This window comes from Gordionus sp. m RMFG-2023, chromosome 5 (genome assembly GCF_954871325.1).
Source record: "Gordionus sp. m RMFG-2023 chromosome 5, tfGorSpeb1-WG-v2, whole genome shotgun sequence".
NCBI classification, from domain to species: domain Eukaryota; kingdom Metazoa; phylum Nematomorpha; class Gordioida; order Chordodea; family Parachordodidae; genus Gordionus; species Gordionus sp. m RMFG-2023.
In genome coordinates, this window is record NC_088779.1 from 9,932,263 (window position 1) to 9,948,739 (window position 16,477).

A 16,477-nucleotide genomic window follows, 5' to 3' on the forward strand; every position below is an offset into this window, starting at 1 on the left:
TTGTATAATACAATTAATGGTTTAATTACACCTAATGATTTAAATTTGAATAGTAGATCAGGTTTTATATTTCAATAATATTAATTTAGAATATTTTGTGTATATTTAAAAACTATGTAATGTATATATTTTTTTAAAATAAATTTATTATTTAGAACCAAGGATAAATGGCTCTTTAGTGAGCGTATATTTGATCGCTCGACATGGAGCAAGAGCTCCAAACGAACATTTTCTATACCCAAAATACGATTTAAGATTAGAAAGGTGGCCAAACGGTTTGTCACAATTAACTGACAGAGGTTTCAATCAAATGTATAGAATGGGTCAATATTTCCGAATTCGTTATGGTCAAGATCTAAGTTCCTGGTGGAGCAGTTTATATAAAGAAATAAAATATTGCAAATTATCTTCTAGAGCGAAGGGCACGGCTTTAAAATTTGATCCGACACATGTAAACATGGTTTCAAGTAATAAAAGCCGAACAATAAGTAGCGCTCACGCATTCCTTAAAGGATTTTTCCCGATGCAAAAAACTTGTGATTTCCTTAAACCATTTCGTAATTTATCAAAGAAAGAAATAGGAAAAGTTTTAGATATCGTGTCTCATCGAATTTCAAGGATGCAGAATAATCGGAATAATTTGATCATCGTTCCTATCAGATCTCATGTATCGTACAATAAATCAATTCCTATAGATCTCCCCTTTACTATTTTTAATTATTTTACATGTCCAAATTTTTCAAGGGAAATCGATTACAATAATCTACTCAATAAAAATTCAACACTTTTAAAATATTATTTTAAGAATCCAAGATTAATGGAAATATTATCAAAGAATTCCGGTTATAAATTAGATGAGTTGGTAATTAATGCAGCAAGATTAGAAGATGCAATTGCTTGTGATTTTGCCGAAAATCCCGAATATCTTCCTGATTGGGTAAAACGCTCAATGTATGTCGATATTTTCAAAAAAATAACTCATTTCGCAGATTTAGCTGCAGTGAACACCATTAAATTTAATCGGGAACTTCAAAAACACGTTATTGGAGTTATGGTAAATCATTTGATAAGCGATATGAAACGCAAAATAAAAATATTAGCATCCGTTCATAAATTTAAGAATTCAAGATTTAGCAAACAAAAACAAATTAAAAATATAAAAATATGTACCAATAATGATCCAAAAAACTTAAAAATTTGCAAATTTCGTGATGTATCAAATAATCCAAAACTTGATATCAAAATAATTAATGTATATATGGCGCATGATTTTACTTTGTTTGCCTTACTGACGTATCTTAATATCCCATTCTCTTTAAAACCCGGTTTTGGTAGTGCTTTTGTTTTCGAATTATGGTTAGACGATAAACTTAACGAATCTAATAATCATATCGATTTCAGTCATTTCACGCTGAAATTGTATTATAAACAATCAGATGAGGCAGAGTTGAGACATATTAAAAATGTGAAATTAATCAAATTTATACGATCATTCGAACTTTTAGATCTGTCCAAGATATTAAGATACCTTAATTCTAGTTGTTAAATCAAACTAAACTAAATGACCATTAATTTGGAAAATAATATTTAGCATTATATTTGAATTTTAATGTAAATTTTAAGCTTTAACATAATGTTTTATGTGTATGTTAATGAAACCAGAATATATTTTAACTTAATTTGAACTAGGCCTATGTTTAGTTACCTATTTATTAACTATAAATCATTATTCCGGTTATATTTTTAATAAAAAAAACTAATGATTTTATTTAAAATTGAAATACAGTGTTGTGATGATTTAATGTAACATAATAAGGATTTAATTTAAATACAAGCATATATAATTAAATTATTTCTTTTGTTGTGCATTTGTAAAGATCATAATTATATATGCATGTGTTTAAATTAAATCGTTAATATGTTACATTAAATCATCACAACACTGTATATGCGTCCATATAAATGCATGCAGGGGCGGACTGGTTTTGGAGGTAAGTTGGTAAAATGCCTACGGGACCGTGGCAAAATACAAGTTTTTTCAATCCGATAAATTTTTTTCAGCGTTAGACTTAAGGGGTTTATTTATATCTGAAAAGGGGTAAATATCTTATATAATGCATAAAATTTTAAAATACAAAAAAAGAAGTATTAAAACCTAATAGATAATTAGCTATATCTTAATGCAAAATTAAAATTTTTATAATTAATAATTAGTTGACATTGATATTTTAAAAAAATATAACACATTTCAAAGATATCGACTCCTACCATGCGCATTAAAAAAAATTCTCGGCTAGTTTCAATTTCTTTTTGTAAATCAAAATAGAATTCTAATGGTGTCTGAGAAATCAACCATCTGATGAAACTAGATTTCTTATTGTTCAATAGAATCTGAAATTTTTTTCTTTCTAAAATTAACTATTCGTCATTCAACTGACAGTCAAAGACATGCAATGGCGTTGCTAGGAATTTTTAGTAAGATGAAGGAGATCCATACCTCTTAAAGTCTGAAAGGCCTTGCCCTCAGACCACCCGTTAACGAGCTTTCGGGAAAATATGTGGTATTCTAGCAAATATGTATAGGTAGTTTTATTCACCTAAAAATAATTTCGAAGGCTTGAAGCAATTAATTATACTTAAATGAGTTGTTATTTAATTTTAAATTTAAATTGATCAATGAATGGGATTGGTTGATTCTAAATAATAAATCAATTTATTAATGAAATAAGATCGATTACTTTTAATACAAATACTATGCTTTAATTATATATGATATATTGCATTAATAATTATTAATATTAAACATCATAGAAAATGCATAAATTAAGAATATATTATCTTATAGCAAACAAAATCAATATGAGATTATTAATGATTTTTAATATATAACAATATTTAAATGTTATAATTGCTATTACTAAAAAAAAAACTTATAAATTTAGAGATAGAAAGAAAAGAAAGAAGGAAGAAGAAAAGAAAGTGTATATGAAATAAAAATTATTTATTTACACATTTTTTTTCGGTATAATAAATAATAAAATATGCCTTAAATCTAAAAAGCCTCTCTCTTTTTGAGCTGTCTAGAGGAAGCTATATCGATGGCTATACCAGACGACAGTTTAAAAATAAAATGTTCCAGGCGGCCTAAAAACTGAAAAAATTATATGCTTATTTATTGATTAAATGCCATCTAAAATTGGGATCCGGTTTGTTTTTTTTAAAGTAATATATTATATTTTAAAAAAAATAATCCGACAAATTATTATGACTCAAAGGCCGTTTGGCTATTTCTTTACATTAATTTCTTTTGCCTATTATATTTGAAAAAAAAAATCGAAGGGGGTCAGGTTAATCTGACCTGGGCACAAACTCAAAAAAAAATGGCACCGGGCACGGTTGGGAAAAAAATTTAATGGGCCGACACTTAATTACCTAAATATCGACCCAGGGCTTCGCAAATAGGCCAAGGCCAACCCATTAAAACTTGAATATATATATTGAATTTCAAGCTAAAATTTTGATAAATGCTATTAGAAAATATATTAAAGTATGCTTATATATTTATAAAAAATGTCTAACTAGAATACTAAATACAGAAATAAAATAGTAAATTCCAGGGTTGTTTATTTAACCGGTCAAATTAGATTGGGGCAATTGACCGGTCAAATATGGTCAAATTTAAATGATTTTTAAGACAATATAAACTATATTTTGAATGCAATAATAAAATGAATCTATAAAATTATTTTTACAATATTTTTTTAATTCATTGTCATTTAATAACTAATGTTTCACTCTCCGTGGTAGAGTCTTGTTCAGATTCATATTCAATATCATATTTCTTTAATATTTTAAAATCAATTTTCCTATTGTCGCGATCTTAAATCAATTTCTAATTTAGTAATATTAAAAAATAGACCGATTTCTTTCTGAAGAAATAGAACTAATGTCTCTCTATTAATAGGCTTCGTCCCATTCCACTAAATTGATGCCGAAATATGATTGTTTTTATGGAAATCACTGCTTTCTACATAATTTAAACCGCTTTTATTTCTGAAATTTATCTTGTATTATTTTGATCAATACCATATTGTTATATGTCTAATTATTGTATTATATCACCTACTTCAATAAATTTATAGTAGTATGATGCCCCCTTATATTGGGAACCCAATAAATCAGCAGCATTATGTATTAATATCGTTTTTTCAAACATATTTTTAATTTTTCTTCAGATTTTTTTAGAGTATTTGACCGGTTAATTGAATGAATTTGATTGACTTGCAAACCCTGGTAAATTCACAAAAAATTAAGCAAATTATTTGTAATATAATCCAATTTCAAATACACAATGTAGATATCAAAACATATATAATCTATAATATGGTTGTTATAGAAGTAGATAGACATAGAGTAGAGATAAAGAGCCTCAATTGACATTGGGAAAAATTAGAAATGGGCGGATCGCAAAATTCATAAACGGTCCGAACTTCCCTTTAGTAAAACTTTAATGGGCCAGCTGGAAAATTATTAACAAATATCTCATAAATATCGGGCTGTGCCTAGCCAAGGACCTGGAGTGAATCTCGAAAAATATTTGAATTGTAACTTTAACAGATATAATTATTTTTTGAAGGAGCAAAAAGAACCATTATATAAATGATGTCAAACCGGTTTGAATTAAACTAATTTTTCATTTAAAATCAGGGACCCGGAGTGAACCGTAACGAACCGTTAAACCATTATAAACCGTTTTAAATATCAGAACCGTAACCGAACCGATTTAATTATTTTTTGAACAAGTAAAAATAACCTCTATAAAAAAGGTTAAACCAGTTCAGGTTTTATATTTTAGGGATCAAAAAAATTTGAATATCCAGGATTATATAAAGTTGCTCCACGCAACACAAGTTTCTGTAGAAAGGGCCTTTTCAAGGCTAAAATTTGTGTTATCGTCACAACAAATAAATATGAATCCATTTATATTAGAAAATATATTACTTATAATATATTTAAAAATGAGTTATTTTGAATCTTATATATTTTTTTTATATATAATTCATAGATGCTTATAATAAAAATAAATTAGACGATGGTGTTGCTTCGATAAAAAATTTTTTTAATGAACCTTTATAATTAACTGAACCGAACAGAACCATAACCAAAACTAACTGTTGTAGCTGTTAAAAAAAAAGAAGAAATAAATTTAATATAATACATCAAATGCCAGTTATTTTCTGACAGGGAAATTAGTTTTTCCTGGTGGATGGAGGGAAAACGAAATCATCACATGGGTTGTTTTTAAAAAGTTTCTTTGTTTGCTATTTGGAGTGAAGATATTGGATGAAGACGGTATTGATTGGGGAAGATTTAATATGTTTATATGTTATATATATACATGAATAAAGTGGAATTGTAGTAATGTTTATATTATTTATTTAAAATTATAAAGGGATTATTTTGGATTGATAAGTTATATTTTTATGAGGGAAGGGTTGAGAGTAAAGGGCATATTTTTTTATTTTTTCAATAAATGTTGACCGCATTCCCAGGATAAGAGCCTGGAGATTCAAGAGTTATTCGTTATGAAAAGGTAAGAACCATTTTTTTCATATAATTTTGAATTTTACTGTAAAACCACAACGCAAGTACTAAAAACTATAGGGGTAAGGGTTTCTATAATTTTGTTTTAAATATTTAGCTTACAAAGCTTAAGATAGAAATTATTTTATGAGTATTAGGCAGAAATATGAAAATAAGATCAGGAATTTAAGACAGTAATATTTGGTATGTTATATGTCTAGATCTATATTGATCCAATTTTGACAGTAGGTATGGTCTTATTATTTGGTACGCCTTAAGACTCATTGAATGGTGTTATAGGTATTCCGTCATAGGAAGATAAGACCTCTAGATCAGCAGGACAGAAAGGATTGCTAAATATTTAAATATTTGAAATTTATGAAAATATATATAGAAATGAACTTTTGTAATAAAGTATGTGTTATATAATTATGCATTTTAGGTTTTTAAAAGGATGAACATGTGTGGGATAATTTATTATTAATTAATGTTAATATATTGTATATGTAATTCAGTTTCAATTAAGGTTGATATGTTATTAAGGAATCTATTAAGGGTGAGTTAATGTTGTTTATTTTGAAGTAATTAACCATTTTTATGAAATAGGGTGTAATGTGAATTACACATATGATATATTTAATTATGAATGATAATTTAAAGGAATTAAAGTATGATGAAGTCAGAATAATATCTATAATGTTAGATGTGGAGTTATTTTGATTTATTGTCTGCATTTGATATATATATAAATTGGGTAGGGATTTATATGATATATTAGATGATGTGTTATATATTTTTTTTATAAATTATGAAATCTCTATATTTAATATATATATTTTTTTTTAATTATAAAATTTTATAAAAGGTTTTATTTGCAATTATTATATTATTTTTATGGTATGCAATGATGTGAAGGGAAAATATTTTTACAGATAAGGTCAGCCCATGTTGATGGGTATGCTTTGAGGTGGGAATATTGTTTAGTTTGCATACTGGAGAAAGTTTTTTTTGTGCAAATTTTTTTTTGTAAATTTATGCTGCATATTACATTTTTTTTATCTTTGTAATAATTTTATAGCACATCACATTTTACTATTTATTTTATGAACATTTTTTTTAAATAAAATACTCAAATTATTTTATATTGTGAAGGTATATTAAAAATTCTTTACATATATACCATATAGCCCATTATATTCTCAATTTTTGTTACTTTGCATTCTATATTTTTGTGAATTTGTGCTTATAGTGATGGCAGAGTAAGGTATAAATGGTATATTTTTCTTAGGATACTGAGTAATTCCTAGATGGAAAATATTGTATTATTATATATTTTTCCTCCCTATAAAATATTAAATTTATTTCTATACATATGTCTTGTAATTTTATTTAAAATCTTTGTTCGGCAAATTTTCACAATTATTTTTAATACCTAAAAATGGATTTTTATATCTATTTTTGGAGATATTTATAAAAATGTAGCTTTGATTTTGTTTACATAACAGAAGGACAATTACATGTGTTGAAATTGCATTTCACACATAGACCATGTGTTCACATTACAGTATTATATGTAAAATCATTATTTCCTAATTACCATTAACCATACCCAAATAATGTATATTATAGATCCTATTTCCCAAATGTCTTAAAATGAATGAATTATTATGCTGATATTACATTGTTCATATTAATGTTCCATGGATTATAAATGCAGATACCCCAATGTACATGTCATTATTGATAATATATGTTTCCGCGATTATATATTGAAATGTATCGGAGATATTATATTATAAATCATTATAAGAGGAGACGATTCGATATCCCTGAATGTCTTCAAGGCGTCCCGATACAATTCAAAGGGACGATTCGATACAAAACCACCACAGTGAGAGGGACGCTCGGCTTGTGAAGGGTGGGCGTGTTGTAGCTGTTGAAAAAAAGAAGAAATAAATTTAATATAATACATCAAATGCCAGTTATTTTCTGACAGGGAAATTAGTTTTTCCTGGTAGATGGAGGGAAAACGAAATCATCACATGGGTTGTTTTTAAAAAGTTTCTTTGTTTGCTATTTGGAGTGAAGATATTGGATGAAGACGGGATTGATTGGGGAAGATTTAATATGTTTATATGTTATATATATACATGAATAAAGTGGAATTGTAGTAATGTTTATTATATTTATTTAATATTATTAAAGGGATTATTTTGGATTGATAAGTTATATTTTTGTGAAGGAAGGGTTGAGAGCAAAGGGCATATTTTTTTTATTTTTTTTCAATACTAACTAATATAATTTTTTATATACTGAACCGTAACCAAACTTAATCGTTATAAATAACGGTTCGGGTCTAAAGTTTTCTAAAAATATAGGAATGTAGTTTATTTTATTTAATTTAGAATACATCAAAGTTACAAATTTAATTTTAATATAATAATTTATATAAAAAAATCAATCTACACAAATTTATAAAAAAAAAATCAATTTATATAATCATAAAAAAAATAATAATTTAAAGGTAAGTATTAATCGGTCATATCAACATTCCACCCTTTAAAAAAACGATCTCCATTCAGGTTTTTCTTGCATGTGAATCTTATTGTGCAGTCTGTCATAGTTTCGTCTTGGAAAATGATATTTATTTTGGTTGTTCATATGATTGTTCAAGTCGTTCATAAGTCATTGTAGTCGTTGACTTGATTCTATCACGTTGGTTTGTTAATATCGTTCTGAGTACGCTGGCTCGTCGTCAAGCTCCGTCGTTATCATTGTCAAATTTACAAAATTGTTATTATCACCAATTCTAAAATTATCATTATTAAATAGGATTTCGGAATGTATGAATAGTTAGAGAATCGATCAAATTTGGATGTTAGAATAATAAATGGATGATAAATCAACAAGATTGTTAGATAATATTTTTAGCGTTTTTTTTATACATATTTTTTTAATAAAAGATGATATGTACGTCTGTACATCCATCTCTCTCTTCAGAAATTTAAACTTTATGCCCTTATTTTTTAATTTAAAAAGTATTTTGAAATAATAATTATTCATAAGATTGTTTTTGGTAAAAAATAATTTTTTGAGCCTTAATTTTTTAGAAAAAGATCTCTTCATCACATCCTTGAGTATTATTCTAGAATGAAGATGTTTAGTTTTTATATGACTTCTCTTAGTGATACTTTTAATTGTCTTAATTTATAAGTCTCAATTTTTTTTATCGTATTTAGTAAGAGTTTTTTTAATTTTATTATTTTCTTTAATCTTTGTTTCATTTTTTCTTTAATGCTTTATAATCACGAATATTTCAAATTTTATTATACAATTTATCTCTTTTAGTTTATACGAATCTCTTTCATTTTGAATATTTGGTTTTAATTCAATATTTTTCAATTTTTTGTTACTAAGAGATTTATTTTTATTAGAACGATTTTCTTTTATTTCTGTAGGACATAAACATTAATGTACACAATGCTTCATCATAACTTGAATTTAACTCTCTTGGAAACACAGCTTTCATGACTAAATATAATTCATCTGGTAAATTACCTATTAAGCTTTGAGTATTCTTACTATCATAAAATTTTAAATAATCTTCTAATTTGTCAATGGACTTTGTTTTATTATTATTGTCCCATATAGGTTTATTCATAATTTAGAGATTTATCATTAAAAAAATTTAATTATTCTTCACTTTTTCAAATTAATCATTTCTTACGTGTTTTTAGAATGATATAAATATAACATTCCAGAACTTTTTTATCTAGTTGTCAATGTTCCAGTAGCTAAAATCATATTGTCTGTGGATTTAGAATATTTTGTAAGTCATTATAGACCAATTTTATTTAGTTCGTCTAATTTGATATATACCTCATCTGGTAGTGTTCTTGTAAAGGAACCTGCTTTTTCGATGTCCGAGATCTGAGTGTCCTTGAAGATGTCTTCAAATCTACTCAAAAAAAGATTGCCACTGCCTGAGTATATTGGAAATTCAATATTTATATTAACATTATTATTGGGAATCTGTTTAATATTTATTTACGATTTCCTCGAATATGTAGCGAAACTGCCACCATGAAGTTTTCTAAAAATATATGAATGTTACAAGTTTATTTTATTTAATTCAGAATAAATCAAATTTCATTTAATTTATTTTAAAATTTTACATCTATTATAAAACTATAACAATTTTCATATTAATATCATAATATATATAAAAAAATCAATCTACAGAATTTATAAAAAAAATCAATTTATATAAACATAAAAAATAATAATTTAAAGGTTAGTATTAATCGGTCATATCAACAGTGTCCCTGTTTAAGATGTAGAGGCTGTGGAAAATAATTGCTTAGAGATGGACGGGCTTTTTTTAATACCCCATGAGCCCAAATCTAAAAGACCTTCTACTAATATAAAAAATGAACATAACATCGAAATATTATTGATTCATTTGAATGTACAAGGACCAATAAAAAATCATCGGTTTTTATATATTGGGAATTTTAATACCCAAAATCATTTGTGGTGCCAGAAAAATCTTGCCTAAGCTTCAAGATTTCACTAATAGATGTAAAAACTTTTGTACCATCTATGATTAGAATCATAATATTTTTCTTATTAAAAAATCGACTGAAATTGAGTCCTTTACCAACAAAAGTCCCCAAAACAAAAGTTTCTGTTAAAAGGACTTTTTTGGAATTAAAATTTGTGTTATCACAACAAAAAAATATGAATCCAGTTATAATAGAAGAATTTATTGCTTATCAATTCAAATAATACATTTAGAAATGAATTGTGATTCTTTTTTTATTGTATTTTTTTTATATGATTCAATTATATCTATTAGATAAATTAACATTATATTAACTGATAGCAAAAATTGTAATATTCATAATTAAAATCATATACAATGGTGTTGCTTAAATAAAATAATTTTAGAACTGCAATGAACTTAAATAATTAGTTGAATCAAACGTTTACAAATATTTTCTTCAGAACTATAACCATTATAAATTTTTATATATTGAACTATAATAAATAAAAGGTTGGGTCCCACACCACTTGTGCAAAAAATCTTAACAGGCCAAATTTGTAGATCTCTGATTTTTATAGTAAATCAATATAAAAACAATTATGAAATAAATTTTAAATCTCAAATATGGAATTCTCATTATATTAAAAAAATTTCTACAAATTTTCTTGAACTAAATGTCATGAGTTAAGACCTGATATAATTTAATGTTAAATTTTAATTATAAACATATTTTTGATATATATATGTGGTAGAGCAAAGCTGAGCTAGGATATTTTTGTATATAAAATTGGATTGAGCTTGAAAAATAATTTTCATTAAAATAAAACAATTTATCTATGAGGACAAAAAAATTTACTGCATAAAAATATGAATATATTTTTTAATTAAAATTTTTGGACTTGCCTTAAAAATATTTCACATGTTTATTTTGAGCCAGTCCAAGCTAGGTAAAAGTTTACTTTCAGGTCTCTAATATGAGGTTAGATTAAAAGATATCTGCAGCTAATAACAAATTTATTATAAATTTTTAGAAAAATAAATTATATCAAATTATGATCACATCAAGATTTAACTAGAAACCATAAGAATTTTTGTTTAATGGACATTTTAGATGATTTATAATAAGAAATTTTAGCACTAAAAAAAAATATTTCCAAATCCTAAATAAGAAATGGCCCAATTTATCACACTTACTAAAAAATAGAAGCCAATTACATTATCTTAGGATTGTTTCTATTTAATTTAAAGCATATCATATAAAATAGTTTCATTTTATTATAATTAATTTCTATACTAATATCATGAAATAAAAAGGCACAATCTACTTTTATTCTGAACAGATATATTTATTGATAGTATTTAATTAATTTCTTTATAAACTTATTGATGCACATATAAAAATATTATTTTAAACAAAAAAGAAATCATTCAATGTTTAGTAAAAAAAAATGATTAACATAATTCTACATGTGTGTTTTTATAATATTATCATTTGGTTGAGACATGTAAGAATCTAAATCATTATCAAGTTTAAACCTTGATGCAGACATATAGGTATCTAATTCCATGTCTAATCCACTTTTGAATTGTTCTTTTTTAACTGGATTATTTCTGATATTGCGGCTGTTATTTCTGATATTACGATTATTTCTAATATTTTGGCTTATATTATTTTTCATAAATTTTCCACGATTCATAACTCTGTTCCCTTTACCTCTAAAAAAGTTCATGTTTATCGCTTGGTTAATATTTGATCTTCTCCTAACTAAGCTTGTGTTAAAATCTAATATAAATTTACTCATAACATATTAAATTATTTACTAACTTTTAAATCTTAGAACATTTTTATTTAAAATTCTCTTTGTATTTGGTAACTGTTTGGCTCTAGTTTTTAATTGTTGTATAGCAAGGTATTGGGTTGATGTTTGAGATAGATTAGGCTTAATGGATAACCTATTTTTGACACTAATACGCCCAAGTCGTGTTGAAATACTACCCTGTATTTTAACAATATATATTATTAAATTATATATTATACTCTTATGCTATTTTGAACAGGCAATTGATACATATTGGTATTTAAAGAATTTTGTGAGATTTGATTATTTGAAGGGGAAGTCATAAGTGGAGTTAGTATTGATCTTCCTCTTGAAGAAAAAAAAGTTTGATTTTTGGGTTTAATCGTAGAAAATCTGAAACATATATATTAATTGTTCGTTAAAAAATATATACCTTTCATTTAGTGTAATACCAGTGCCAGAGTTTGAAAACAATTCACGTGCCATAAGTACTAATAACTTTATCAATATTTACTTTGAAATCGTTAATTATACAAAATAATGGAAAAAGGCATCTATAAAATTTATGAAAAGGCTAAACGACTATTAATGGAATTTGCTAAACATCGCTGAAGATATGATAAATTTAGAAAAGAGAAAATATTTTAAAAAAATTAATAAATATAAAGTTTTAATTTTTTAAGTACTTCATAGTTTATAATTAATAATTAAAATATAAGATTGACTATACTATTTAAAAATAACATATTATTTATATAAATAATCTCAATTTTTTTTTAAATACTAAAAATAATTTTTAACTCTATATCCGTGATTAAGAATTTGATAAGTTATCTGCATATATCTGATCCTATGTCTTGTCTAAAATTATTAACTAGAGAGTGCTAATAATTTTTATAATGTTTTTTTTACCCTGTATTGCATACTGTGTATCTCATTCCACATACTACAAATTGTATAATAAATATCTTATAAATAAATTTTAAATCAATTGCATGGTGTGTATTTGAAGCCATATTCTATATCTTCGATTGGAATTTTAATTTGGGCCACGTGATCTATTATTTATTTTTAATTTTGCATTTTAATAAACCCTATTTTTAAAAATGGCTATTTTTTTATAAAATTTTTCTTCTCAATTTTCTACCCATCGGAAAAGGAAAAATAATATATTTGACAAATTTCAAAACATTAAAATTAGATGAATAAAAGGTAAAAATAAATGTTTATGAAATTATTTTATATATATTTATTATTTTTGATAATTATATTTTGTAATAATCATAAGTGGTTTTAAAGACACATTATGCAAATAAGGTATTTTATTTGAGTTTTATATTTTTAGAATTATGAATTGTGGTGACATACCTAATGATAGTGAAGATTCAAATTTAAGTGAAACGTCGGATGAGGAGTTTATATCAACACAAAATAATGATTTAGGTATATTTAAAATTTGCTCTTATATAATCTATAAATATATACATTTCAATGAGACAGATGATTCGGAAGAAAAAGAAAATATCAATAATGAAAAAGAAAACACTAGGAGAAAAATAGTTTGGAATTCCACTTGAAAGTGAAGGCCATGACCCACTACATAAAATTAGACCCCTAATAACTCTAACCAATAACATACTAAAATCTTTATCGATAAACGAAAACATTTGTGTAGATGAGCAAATTATTCCATACAAAGGGATAAGCAGGTTGAAACAATATAACCCTCAAAAGCCCAAAAAATGGGGCTATAAAGTATTTCTACTATGCGGAGATGATGGCCTTCTGCATAATTTTGAAATATATTCTGGGAAAATACTAGCAGCGGAAGGATTGCCTGATGTTGGAGCAAGTGGCAATGCTGTGCTCCGTTTAATTTCTTATATACCGCAGCAAATTAATTATAAATTATTTTTTGATAACTGGTTTTGTTCCCCAAATTTGCTAGTCGTACTCGCTCAAAGAGGGATATTTTGCGCGGCACGGTCAGAGGTTATCGACTTCCAAATATAAACTTCCCAACAGATAAGGAGTTTAAAAAAAGCGAGGATTTTTTGTTTCAAAAAAAACCAATAATAAACGGAGTGAAGCTAAATTCAGTGAAGTGGCACGACAATCGTGCTGTGACTTTATTAAGCACTTTTGTAGGTGCACATCCTCTAATAGACTGTGAAAGATATGATAGGAAAAAAAAGGAAAAAATAATGATAAAATGTCCAAATATTGTTAAAATATATAATAAATCAATGGGAGGTGTAGATCTCATGGATTCTTTACTTTCCTTATATAGAATTCATACGAAATCAAGAAAATGGTACCATAGAATTTTATTTCATATGTTTGACATGTTACTTATAAATTCATGGTTGCTATATAAACGTGATTGTAATAGTATATCAAAAGCACGCGAGGATCGATTAAGTTTGTACAATTTCAAAATTTTAGTGGCGGAAGTCCTTTGCAAATATGGCAAATGCACTTCAAACAATATACCAAAACGAAAATCAGTTCAAACTGGTTATCGGGAAAAATGTAAAAAAGGACCAGCTCAATATTTACCACTTGAAGAGGTTAGGAAAGACCTCACGGCTCATTGGCCAAAATATAATGATAAGAAGGGTAGATGTAAAATGCCAGGATGCTTATTTATAACAAAAGTATCTTGCAAAAAATGTGGTGTATATTTATGTTTTACGCCCACAAATAATTGTTTTATAGATTTTCATGAAAATTAAAATGTTTAAACCTTTAATATTTGTTGTATTTAAATAAAATTTTATATATTTATAGTTTAAAGTACAATAAAAATTATTGTGGAAATAATTGAAATTTATATCCTTAATTGCATAATGTGTATTTAAATCCACATACCGTTCATCTTCTAAGAAATTTAGAATTTTTTTTAAAAAAGTGAGCCATGAGATTATCAATAGTATCTAGAGAAATAAAAAATCTAATTTGACAAAAAAAAATTATTCTAACATAGTACATGCAATACAGGGTTAAAGATATGACCTGACCTCATGCCTAGGGAGTAATTAGTGGAAAAAATAACATATTTATATATTTTTTACATAAGGCTTGATATTAAAAAATTTAATTGAATTTAGTCATTTATTTGTACATATAAATAACAATAATAAATATCGAATTGAATTCATATAGTTAAATCTGATTTTTTTTATTCCATATTTTTTATTTGCGGATAATTTTCATAATAAATTTGGCTTTTTCTTACAAGTTTATGGAAATCTTGGCATAAATATATTTAAAATTGTATTTTGTGCATATAATTGTTATTATATTCCAAGAATAGTCTATTCCTCTCATTTGTCCATTGTTGATTAAAAAATTCCTTCAGCGTTAAAATTATAAGCTAGTATAGCAAAAATGAAGCTTGCTATAATTTAAAGTTCACTATGTTTTTCATTAATGGGAATATTAGAAAAATATTTGGCCTCTTTTTTTGTGAAGAGGAAGTTTTGTATATTTAACACATACTAGTAGATAGCCCGTCAAAAATGACGGAGAATGAGAATTTTATTCGTTTTTTTAAGAAAGATGTTACCTTTTATTTAAAAATCATATCCAATTTATATAATTTTTAAACCCCCCCCCCTCCGCATTTAGGTCAAGTCCAAGCAATGTCATTGAGTCCAACCCATTAGGACTAAGAGTGGAAACTATTATTTGAGTCAAAATATATTTAAATGAGCTTGTACCCAATACCAAAATTCTTTGTAAATATATTACTGGTTACATAAGACTAACATTTAACATTAAAAAATTTCAAGCCAGGTCCAAGCTCATAATATTTGGAAAAAATTTCCCCGCGTTCAAGACCTTATAATTTATAAAAAAAATTCTCAAGCCTAGTAGATAAAATAATTAGTGTAATCAACTTAATTTAATATTCTTATTTGAGTATATATCTTTTCTTTTTAAAAAAAAGAATTTAGCTTAATTTAATAATCTTACTTCTTCAAAAGGAAACTTTGATTAAGTCTGTTTAAGAGTGCCCTTATTTAGAGAATTTTTTTAAATAACTGGCACTCCGATTTCAGGAATTCAAGGAAAATGATAGTCTCTAAAAATAGATATGATCATAAAAAATTAACAAATAAATTACTTCTTCTGATTTTAGGAATTCAAATAAAATGATAATCTCTAAAAATTGGTATCTGGCACTCCGATTTCAGTCAAGGAAAATGATAGTCTCTAAAAATAGATATGATCATAAAAAATCAACAAATAAATTACTTCTTCTGATTTAAGGAATTCAAATTTGGTATAGCCTAGTTGATAAAATAATTAGTATAATTAACTTAATTTAATATTCTTATTTGAGTATATATCTTTTCTTTTTTTAAAAAAGGATTTAGCTTAATTTAATAATCTTACTTCTTCAAAAGGAAACTTTGATTAAGTCTGTTTAAGAGTGCCCTTATTTAGAGAATTTTTTTAAATAACTGGCACTCCGATTTCAGGAATTCAAGGAAAATGATAGTCTCTAAAAATAGATATGATCATAAAAAATGAACAAATAAAT

At 25.6% G+C, this 16,477-nt stretch overlaps 2 protein-coding genes across 2 annotated transcripts; one reads left to right on the forward strand and one right to left on the reverse strand.

Moving 5' to 3' along the window:
- LOC135929286 (uncharacterized) lies at window positions 1-1,684 on the forward strand. The gene is made up of 2 exons (XM_065465798.1): window positions 1-61; window positions 156-1,684. Exon 2 carries the CDS (start codon window positions 311-313, stop codon window positions 1,544-1,546), a length of 1,236 nt encoding a protein of 411 aa, XP_065321870.1. The 5' UTR covers window positions 1-61; window positions 156-310; the 3' UTR covers window positions 1,547-1,684.
- A 9,770-nt stretch (window positions 1,685-11,454) lies between these two features.
- Window positions 11,455-12,502, reverse strand: LOC135929934 (probable serine/threonine-protein kinase DDB_G0280133). The gene is made up of 4 exons (XM_065466685.1): window positions 12,362-12,502; window positions 12,168-12,321; window positions 11,955-12,126; window positions 11,455-11,912 (listed from the first exon to the last, which is right to left on the reverse strand). The coding sequence occupies exons 1-4, from the start codon at window positions 12,412-12,414 to the stop codon at window positions 11,593-11,595; spliced, it is 699 nt and encodes a 232-aa protein (XP_065322757.1). The 5' UTR covers window positions 12,415-12,502; the 3' UTR covers window positions 11,455-11,592.
- Window positions 12,503-16,477: the final 3,975 nt, after the last annotated feature.

What these genes read in the sequence shown, in the direction of transcription:
- LOC135929286 (XM_065465798.1), top strand. Translation starts at nt 311, where the DNA reads ATGTATAGAATGGGTCAATATTTCCGAATTCGTTATGGTCAAGATCTA.
- LOC135929934 (XM_065466685.1), bottom strand. Translation starts at nt 12,414, where the DNA reads ATGGCACGTGAATTGTTTTCAAACTCTGGCACTGGTATTACACTAAAT. An exon ending in CTGTTCAAAATAGCATAAGA is followed by an intron (nt 12,127 to 12,167) that starts GTATAATATATA and finishes GTTAAAATACAG; the next exon opens with GGTAGTATTTCAACACGACT. An exon ending in AAATGTTCTAAGATTTAAAA is followed by an intron (nt 11,913 to 11,954) that starts GTTAGTAAATAA and finishes AATTTATATTAG; the next exon opens with ATTTTAACACAAGCTTAGTT.